This window comes from Eumetopias jubatus, unplaced genomic scaffold (genome assembly GCF_037043125.1).
Source record: "Eumetopias jubatus isolate StellerSeaLion01/CBP00866 unplaced genomic scaffold, mEumJub1_p1.0 scaffold_10, whole genome shotgun sequence".
NCBI lineage: Eukaryota > Metazoa > Chordata > Mammalia > Carnivora > Otariidae > Eumetopias > Eumetopias jubatus.
This window is the reverse complement of record NW_028274816.1, coordinates 38,096,624-38,106,899: the sequence shown is the minus strand read 5'-3', so window position 1 is coordinate 38,106,899 and position 10,276 is coordinate 38,096,624. Positions and strand designations below refer to the sequence as shown.

At 49.6% G+C, this 10,276-nt stretch overlaps 1 protein-coding gene and 1 long non-coding RNA gene across 3 annotated transcripts in view; one reads left to right on the top strand and one right to left on the bottom strand.

The window, feature by feature from the left end:
• Positions 1–1,755: 1,755 nt before the first annotated feature.
• FBXO31 (F-box protein 31) overlaps positions 1,756–10,276 on the top strand; it is a 42,102-nt gene continuing 33,581 nt past the window's right edge. For both annotated transcript variants that reach the window (XM_028096174.2, XM_028096163.2), the window contains exon 1: positions 1,756–2,118. In XM_028096174.2, the coding sequence (XP_027951975.1) occupies positions 1,770–2,118 (349 nt within the window). In that variant the 5' untranslated portion in view covers positions 1,756–1,769. The remainder of the gene's footprint in view (positions 2,119–10,276) is intronic.
• LOC114202841 (uncharacterized) lies at positions 2,654–4,042 on the bottom strand. Its single transcript, XR_003607874.2, has 3 exons — positions 3,955–4,042; positions 3,735–3,860; positions 2,654–2,817 (listed from the first exon to the last, which is right to left on the bottom strand). It is a non-coding gene; the product is annotated as an uncharacterized LOC114202841 (long non-coding RNA).

Below are 10,276 nucleotides of genomic sequence, written 5' to 3'. Positions count from 1 at the left end.
CTTCCTTGGAGATGCTATTTGGGGACAAGGAGGAAGGGGTTGGCTCTTTAATGGCACAGAGTGAGGAGATGGGTCTTCCTGGCAGAGGAGACCACTTGAGCAAAATCAGAGATGTGACTAGGCTGATGGATGACCTTTGGATTATCAGGTGGCTCCTCTGGAGAGATGGCCAGGAGGCTACACTGGGCAATTATGTGTGATGTGATAAGGAGTCAGTGGGGCTATTAAATAACTTTAAATAGGTGAGTGCCACAATGAGTCTGATTTTGCTTAGGTGTTACTATCTGCAGGAGAGTTGTGAAACCAGCATGGAGGCTGGACTGAAAAGCTGGCTAGGGGCAGCGAGGTCAGTTAGCTGTTGTTTTCCAATTGTGTGGACCTAAGTGGGTCAAGATTTAATTTAGGACATACCGTTTTGTTAGAAGATTCGCTTCCCGCATTACCGGATTCCCTCTCTCCCGCCTTGAGACCTCCCTACAGAGGCGGTGGTGAATAGTGAAGAATTTGTGGGAACTGGCAGGGTCATTAAGCAGGGTCATTAATTTCCTATCTGATTAGCAAGATCACCCTTGCCCAGAAACACTGAGCCGGCCAGGGCATTCTAGGCTTCCCTTTAGACTCTGGGCAATTCCTCCAGCGCTTCAGGACTGTGTCCTAGAGCGGTTCCTGTAACCACGCCCACAGCCAGGGGCCTGCCTCTCTGGAAACAACTAATAACTAGTTTCTTGTTGTTGTGAGTTATTTAAGGTAAGCCACGGTCACGAGGTGGCTTTACACAGTTCTCCAGTTGGGCCCCACCTTCTAGAACACACGTGCCCCGGGACACAGTAAACAAGGTAACGAGGGCAGAACCACAACACTAGTATGGACGAGGAGGTGGGAGCTGGTGTTTTGATCCGTCAGCTGGCATGCTTTTCCCTTTCATTGCAGTAAGGGTGGAACTGAGTGAATGTCAGATTTTAGATAAAAGAAAGGGGTCTGATATGCATACGTCAGGGTTCCATTTGGCTTCCGTGGTTCGGAATGCTAGAGAAGTTTGCATCGCTAACTTCTAGGCCCTAATCACGCCTTACGTGGTCCTGGGCGCCATCCTGGGGTAGTCCTTGGAGCCGTGGTGGTAGTATTGGGACATTCTCCGGAGGGGTGTTGGGGATTCTGGGGAGGGACTTTGGGGAGGGGGCTCCTTGGGACTGTTCTGGGAGGGAACCTCCAGGGGGTCCTCTGGGGGGGGTCCTCTGGCCGTCCTGGGGGTGTGAAGGAGGGGAGTACTTCCTGTGGGACCCTCGGGCCGTCCTGGGGGCGGTTCTCGGGGGACAACCTCCGGGGCTCCTCGGGCCGTCCTGGCAGCGGCGGTCACCCCGGCCGGCGTCCCACGGCGCGGCGACCTCGGTTAGCGCAGTGGGGAGGGCGTCAGTCCATACTCTGGAGGGGGAGAATTGGTCCCTTGCGCACGTCCACGGTCGGGAAGGGGCTGCCGTCGTGCGATTTTAAGCAGCATTCTTTTCCCGTGCTCCGTCCAGGCGCGGGACCCCGGGCCTGAGACCCGAAGGCGTCAGGTGGTGGCTGGGCCGCGGGAAGCCCACGGGCTCACCCCGCGGCGGGCCGGTCCTGGTCCCTCGTGGTGGGCGGGGCCGAGCGGCGCGGGGGCGTGGCCTGAGGCGACCAGGCGGGCCCGGCGCTCCCTGCCCGGCTCCCGGGGGCGGGGCTCGGCTCTCCGGCGGCGCGTGCGCATGGGCGGCGGCGGCGCGGCGGCCGTCCCTCGCGCCGGCATGGCGGTGTGCGCTCGGCTCTGCGGTGTGGGCCCGTCGCGGGGATGCCGGCGCCGCCAGCAGCGCCGGGGCCCGGCCGAGACTGCGGCGGCCGACAGCGAGCCGGACACGGACCCGGAGGAGGAGCGCATCGAGGCGGGCGCGGCGGCTCTGTCCGGGGCGCTGGGCGGCCGGGGCGCGGGCCCCCAGTCGCCCCCGCGCTGCTCGCTGCTGGAGCTGCCGCCGGAGCTCCTGGTGGAAATCTTCGCCTCGCTACCCGGCACCGACCTGCCCAGCCTGGCCCAGGTCTGCACCAAGTTCCGGCGCATCCTGCACACCGACACCATCTGGAGGCGGCGCTGCCGGGAGGGTGAGCGCGCAGGGGCGGGGGTCCGGGCGGGCGGGGGTGCCCCAGGGCTCCGGACGGGGCCCGGCCTCAGATCGGGGGCCTCAGGGGGACGGTCCCGGCCGGGCGGGCGGCGGTGATTCCGGGGGCCTCTCCCACAAGTCCGGGGCGCGGGGTCTGGGAGAGCTGGCGTCCCGGCTGCGCCGCGGAGTCGCGCGCTCTACCAGCTCTGGGGGAGCTCTGAGAGGGGTGGGGGTTCCCCAGCCGCGGAGACTGGGCTGTGACTGCCCTGGGGCTGGGGCTGGGTTGAGGCCGGGGAGTGAGCTGACGCATGTGGGCATCCTCGTCTGTCCCCAGGCTTCGGGAGGCGGAGGTGAGAAGAGCGGAACGGTTAGGGAAGTGGAATGGTTAGGGAGCCCAGGATTGTGGAGGGTCTCCTGAGGGGCGGGTCTGTGGAAGGGCAGGTGGAGCCGGGCACTGCCGGAGAGGGTTGAGTTCCCTGTCAGGGATGCTAATGGCAGTAGTGAGGGCGGTGAATAGTTTTGTAACAAATCGCAGGAGGAAAGGTTTACTTAATCCAGAGTTCGAGGCTCTCTGCGTTTAAACGTTGATAGATGCCAGGTGTTCCATGAAGTCTCCTATTTTGGTAAAAAGAATAGCTGGGAAACAAATCCAAACAATGCAGAACAGCCGCAGGAGGAAAGTAAAAACCATCAGAGACCCCTGCAATCAAAGATAACCCACTCTTAAAATTTTGGAACACGTCTCCATATGCACATGTAGAGTCCTGTACACATTTTTACTTAAACGGGATCATACCATATATATTCTTCCCCAGACAGTTTAGTATGAAAAAGCTTTGTGGGATTCCACTGCGTACATCTGCCACCAGACCAGTTAGGCCCTTACCGACTGACTTTTGAGTTTGCGGTTTTTTCTTGTCACCAACAATGCTGTCAAGGCTGCTTTTGTGCAGTTTTGTAGAAATTTGTGCTGTTTACTTGTGCTTTCTAGGACTTCTGAGATTGTCTTCTAAGGGTGCACTTCCTCTCAGAGCAGGGTTGTTGGTAATAGGGTATGCACACTGATGGTGTAGATGCCCATTGCCCAGCTGTTGGAAATTGCATCCCCAGAGAGGGTGCATGAGAAGGCCTCTTTCCTCAGATGCTCCCCAAAAAGGGCATCAGTCATCTTATCTCTGCAGTGAAGCTCAATGGTCAAGAGTCCGGAGTTTTAGTCAGCAGGCCAGGCTAAGTTTATGTGCTTTGAGATCTTGGACATGCTTCACCTTCCCAAGTATTTTGGGGAAGTGCTGCTCCTGTAGGGTCACTTTGGGGGTTAAATAAGATCATGCACATGAAGCTCTCACCCCCTAAATGGTATTGTTCTATTGTGAGGCTTTTTGGCCATTTTATTTCATCTCTTGTGATTCCTTATTTGTGCATTTTTGTTTATGTCTCTTAAAGCATCTGTTTTTGTCTTACAAATTTGTGAGACCTCTTTGAATGTTAGCAGTATTAACCTTTTGTCATATATGTGGCAAGTGCATTTCTTTTGACATTTTAAAATAGAGATAAAGAAAGTTCCAGGTTCTCTGTGAACTCTACCTTTTCATTTGTTTTGTTTTGCTTTTTGTATACCTGTAAGACCCAGATTCGTCACAGGTGTTCCATTGTGCTTTGAGAAGTTTCTCCATCGGTCAGCCGGACCTGTGTGGTGGTTTCTGGTGGGTTTGTCTCTGGGGAACTGGAACTCATCTAGTTCAACTGTAGAAACAGAGTAAGGACATTTATGTAATCAGAAAAACTCCATTTATGTAATAAAAAAAACCTCGAAGGTATGGTATGGATTAAAACTCACTGGGGTTAGAGTTCAGGGTGAATTCTTAGAGTTGCTGATGGAAGTGCAGGAAGCCCTGATGAAGATGTAGAAGGAAGTTGGGGACGGACGGACGCAGGACTGCAGTCCTTGCCTGCTGGGGCACTTCTCAGTTTCACTTTCCTGGGGCAAGAGACAATGTGACATTAGAAGCAAGGCATCTTGTCCACCAAGGCAGGCAGACATGATAGGAAAGAAGTTAAAAAAAAGAAAGACAAAAATGGTAAAGCAGGCATTTTCCTAGTCACCCCCAATAAATAACTGCTAATTCTTTTGTTATGTTTGCTTTTGATTCCTTTACCTTTTTAAATTTTTAATGTTTAGGTTTTTTATGTTTTTAAATATTTGTATGAGAGAGAGAGAGAGAGCATGAGCAGGGGTAGAGGCAGAGGGAGAAGCAGACAGCCACTGAGTGAGGAGCCTCATGTGGGGCTCCATCCCAGGACCCCAAGATCATGACCTGAGCCAAAGGCAGACGCTTAACTGACTGAGCCACCCGGGCACCCCTCTACCTTTTTTAAAGGAAAGCGTCTCAGCTGATACTCACTTCTGATCAGCACTGTCCTTCTTATTCTAAGAAGCAGCCTCTGTCGTGGGTTTAATTTACTTGTGTATACATATGCTCGTGTGTGTCCCCAAATAAAACATTTTGTGATGGTTTAATTTTTAGAAATATATCATACTGTAAGTCTTGTGCATCTGCTTTTTCCCCTTTTGAACTTGTGTTTTTAAGTTCTATCTGTGTGAATACATTTAAGTCTGGTTCAGTCTTTTTAAATGCTGTGTGGTGGTTCATAATTTGAAGAGACCATGCTTTGTTCCTTCTCTTATTTATGTATTTGGTTATATACAGTGTACAGTGAACAATCTCCATGTCTGTTGAATGCAGATATAGAACACATGCAGAAGTAGTGCTGCTGGGGTGGGGTGCGGTGGGCCGTGAGCCCTGCAGTTTCACTCGGTACTGCCCAGTTACTACGGCCGTGAATTTTAGCTGCTTAACTTCCTGACACCAAAGCATGAGCAGGTAAGTCACAAAAGGTGACATGCAGATGTTCAGTGTGCACCGTCTCACCACAAAGCAGTTGTCATTTCTGGCCCGGCTGCTCCGAGTTACCCCATTTAATCCAGTATCTGCCAAATTCTCTCTACTCTGAATGATTCACCTTTAATTATTTTAATTTGCATGCGTTCGATAACTGGTGAGGATGCATACTTGGAAAATTACATTATTGGTGGTTTGGATTTTTCTTATTTGCTTATCCTTACTCCTTGCCAACTTTCTACCCTATTTTTTTTTTTCTTACTGATTTGTGGATTTTATTTATTTAGTCTGGATAGATTTCTGTTTAATACATTTCAAGACATTTCTTTTTTTTTTTTTAAGGTTTTATTTATTTATTTGACAGAGAGAGACACAGCGAGAGAGGGAACACAAGCAGGGGGAGTGGGAGAGGGAGAAGCAGGCTTCCTGCAGAGCAGAGAGCCCGATGTGGGGCTCGATCCCAGAACCCTGGGATCATGACCTGAGCTGAAGGCAGACGCTTAATGACTGAGCCACCCAGGCGCCCAAGACATTTCTTTAATAGTCTATAGTGATATGCTATTTAACTTCATTTATAATGACTTTTGTGAAAGTTACAGTGTTAATTGAACCTAGGTATTTTGGGCATAAGTAATGATTTTCATCTGAAGGTCAGGAAGATGGTCGCTGGGTCTTCAGTTTCACTAGTTCGTTCTGGTAGCTTTAATTTCTAGCTTATCTATGTCAAACATTGGATGGCTGGTAATCCCATATGGTGTTCATAGATGTCTCAGAGTTAGTCTCATTATATATCTAAGAACAGTCAGGTATGGGATGGGTCTGATCTGAGTTCTCTTAGCTCTTAAAGTTCATCTTTCCTGAACTAGACATTTGGTTAAGGTGAGTGTTGATACTGCCAAAGCCCCAAGTCCATTTAGGTAAAAACCAAAGCCCTCCCAGCCTTGGTGGGCAGGAGGCCGGATCTCAGGCTGGTTGAGGAGGTGAGTTGTCTTAGCCCCTCAAGTGTCCTGGAATGGAACCTCTGGGTCTGGTCCAGCCCTGATGGTTGTAATGGTGGCTCCATTTTTTAGTGTCTTGGGAGGTTGAGTGAGACTAATAAGTGAATTTGCATGTTTATATGTTTGCTTTCTGTCTGTTGATGATTGAATTTTCCAGAACAGAAAACAAGCCACAAAAATGGGAGTCAGAAAGAGAATAGCACACACCTGTGTTTTATTCCTTCAAAGAATTTGGGGCCATGATTGACTTTCAGGGGGCAGACAATGCATGTGTGCTTAAGAGCCCTTCCTAAAATGATAGGATGAGTTTGTGGGGGTAGGGGGTAGCGCTAGAAACTTAAAAACGAGGTAGCTATATTTATAATGTTTGGTGAGAAGCTCACAATTTCCAGTGTCCTAACAATAAATCGGTTATTTTTATAGAACTTTGGTCTTTCTAGCCTGCTGCATACTGGAGCTGTTGGGTTAAATATTTTCTAGTGGTATTTCTCTAGGCAGGTGGGAGAAGGTTGCTAGTGAGAAGCCAGGTCTGTGCTCCTGATTTTGGGGCAAGCACAAAACAACTAGGTGATATTTATCCTTTTACAGGAAACAAACCGAACCAAGCCCAGCTCCCAGGGCAGGCGCAGGCCAGGGTGAGGGTAAACACTTTTTTTGATGCATCACTCCTTTGGCTGTGGGCCTCCTGCAGTTACTTGCGTGTGGGGCTATAAATAAGTCATCATTTCTCAAGACTTCTGAGGGTAGAAGCCAAGTGCGTTATTTTGCCTTTGACCCTGACAAGGCTTTTCTTCGTTAATACTTAACCATTTACTCGGTGAATTTTTAAGTGTACATTCAGACTGTAGTTCTAAATCAAAATATTCAAATAATAACAAAAGAAAATTAGAAACAAAGGAAATGCTCATACATGTATTTTCCCTTTCCACACTGAGCTTTAAATACTCAGACACAAAGATTTCATATTATTCAGCTCAGTACCTGTCGGTGTCTGGTTTTGAATTTATAATATATAATTTGCCCATTTCTTCCCTTGATGGTATTTTTTTTTGACACATAGAATGATATTTGTATAATATTTTGATTTTTTTAAGTCTAAAACGGGTTTAAATTCCATCATAATTAGGAATAATCCTTTTCCAATAATGTATGATTTTTATGACAGAAATGGGGAATTAAAAACCAGTATTTAATTCTGTTTTTGCAAGCAGAAGAAAATGCTGTGCAAAAAATGAGAAATGTGGCTTTTGTTAAATACGACTAAAATTGGAGGGTTGTCTTGGGAAGAGGTGAATTGGGCAAGTTGTTCGTTTTAAGGTTGGCTTCAGGGATTTTTATGATTCTGGTAAAGCAGATCCTTGCTGAGCCCACTGGTTTTGATGGTAGGATGGGCATGTTGGCAGGTAGATAGATAAACTGTTCAGGTGGTAACACGTCTTAACCACGAGAAGGGGAAACCAGCCCTCCTCCTGGACATGCAGCAGGATCTCAGAACTTGGAGGAAAACTGTATCTTTTTCTTCTGCTTTGCCACTTGAAGGGACTGCAGTTCTCTCTCTTTTTTCAAGTTGAATCTCCTGTGCTGCCTTATGGAGAAACCTTCCTTTCCCTCAGCAAAGCAGGAAAGGGAAAAGGGCAGTGGTGCCTCGTAGGGGAGCATTTTTCAGACTTCCCTTATTTCAACCTTAAAAAAGTAAGCTAGAAAGTGAACCTGGTACCCAGAGAGCATCGAGTAAAGATTTCCCCCTGGCCATATTTAATTGGACAGACAATGGTACCTCGCCAAAAAGAATTGATCGGTTGTTAGAGGACCAGGCACTGCCATTGGCACTGTTTTCCTGTGTTTATAAAGTGATTACGTAATGAACTTGAGGCTCTGGGTTTGTCTTTCTGGCTGGAAAGGGCATGCAAACACAAGGGTGTCTTTGCGTCTTTGCAGAGGAACAGGTCTCCTCTCGAAAACGAAGGCCCTTTCCCGAGATGGGCAGGGTTTGGAACACATGAGTCAGCATCCTTTGCCACCGATACCATCGCTGTCCACCCGGTGGCGATGGAGAGGCTGGTTAACCCGAGCCGGCCGGGCCTGCTGTGGGGTATTATTGGAGGAGCCGGGAAGTGTCGGAAATACTAGACAACGTCCAGGGCGAGATGATGGCAGAGTCAGGCTCACAGGCTTCTGTCCTGGTCTCCTACATGGGCGGCGGGACAGTGGGACACTCAGGAAGGGTGGGCATCTCAGGGTGACAGATGGGCCTTAGCGGGAATGGGTTTCCCTTGGCCTGCAAGTGCCTGTCATGGGAGCTGGACTGGGGTCAGAGTCCTCTTGCTGGAAGAGTGCGCTTCTCACGGTGTCCATTGGCATGGAGACTGTTTCTCTTCACGTGGCCCGAATTTGTTGAGAACAAGTCACATTAATCTTGTAGGTGGTTTCAGCCATCCTGGGGAACTGTTAAGCCTCCCAAATAGTCCAGGTATTTAGTAGGAGACACCTGTGGGCTGTGTCCAGGTTCTGAGTTATACATTCTTCCATCCTAAGATGATAATGGCCGCCTCCATTCTTCCATCCTAAGATGAGGTGGCTGCAGAGTGTTTTTCCAGATTTGCTACATTATTTAAAAAAAAAAAAGGCATTTCGTGCAGTCAGGAATAGCTAAGTAGAGCAGTGTGCTGGAGAAGCCTGGGAGTTTAAGTCAGTGCTCTGTTGTTGGAGGGCATTCTTGGGTTTTGGCACCCAGTGGCTGTGCCGGGAAGCCTGGGGACTGGTTGCCTGACCCCTCCATCCTGCCTGGTGGAGGACCCCTCCCCCACCCACCCCCACCCCTGCCTTTGGCTTCTTTTTTAGCCTCAGAAGTAAAAGTGTGAACCCTTTTTTTATTAAGGAGTATAATTATCCCCTAATTTAGTGCAAACAAAAAATCTTTCTGGTCAAACTGCCTTTTAGTTTTATTTAGAGAACTGTGTGTGTGCACAACAGGTAGGAAAGAAGCCTCTGGCACACTCCAGCCCTTCTTCTCTCTGGCTCCCTCCTGCTTGCCTGGTACCACGTCTGGGTCACACTCTCCTTTCCTCCTGACTCTGACTTACCTAGTGGTACAGTGGCCTCCTTGGACCCCCCCACCTGCACTTCCAGGTACGTCTCTGCTGGCGCCCCCACAAGTTAATAGTCTGCGCTGGAGCCTCTCTCCATACCTAAAACTCTTGTAGACTCCCTTCTCTGCCACCTAACTGCCTTCAGGGCTGGGAGAGAACCTCCCTTTCCAGATGGATCTTGTCTGCCCCCATGTCTGCCCCCAGACGCGCTGCAGGTGGCGTCTTAGTGGCGTGCCTGTCCATCCTGGCAGAGCTCCCTCCTCAGTGGCATTGACTGGGAGAATGAGACGAGGTCCCCGCTGTGGCAGCCTCCTGGTATCGACACAGTGCCCTGAAGAATGGCGCTCACTTTCTTTGTCACATTCTGCTCTGACGTGTGTACACATCTCAGCCCTGACTGCCACGGCTACCATGTCCCTGAATCTCCACCTTCTCCTCCGGGGAAGGGGCCTCGAGAAGCAGAGCTGTGTCTCCTGGGTTCTCCTGCAGCGTGGGCGGGGGGTGGGGTGGGGAGAGAAAATCTCTAACCTCCTACTCTAGAGACTGACCAGAGTTAGTGCATGTTCAGAAATGTGCTGTGGGGACAGGGCGTTTTTGGTAAAGCCCATAGTGCAACCCTGAGCCCGTCGCACAGGAAAGAGTGTAGAGTGCTTGGCAGCCCTGGGCAGTTAGGTCACAGGAGGCTGCCGCTTACGTGTTGACTTGACTCTGCCAAAGTACTAGGCTGTTCTTCCCTCCTGGCAAAACATTTTTCAAATAGCTTTTTGGAAATTTTCCGATTGGAGTATTTGAAGTGGCAATTTAATTTTTTTATTATGGTAACATATACATACAACAAAAATTGCCATTTGGACTATTTTTAATTGTGCAGCTCTGTGGCGTTCAGTAGTTCAGTACATTCACGTTGTTGTGCAAATCCCCCGCCCCTGGCCGCCTCCAGCCGTTGTTCATCTTTCGCACCTGCAGCTCTGTCCCCTTACACACCAGCCGCCCTCCCTCCATCCAGCAGCCACCCTCCTGTCTGTCTCTGGGAGTCTGACTATCCAGGTACCTCATGGAAGTGCAATCATACAGTATATTTGTTTTTTTGGGGACTGGCTTATTTCCCTGAGCATGATGTCTCCAAGGATCATCCATACTGCAGCAGGTGACAGTTTACTTCCTTTTGAAGG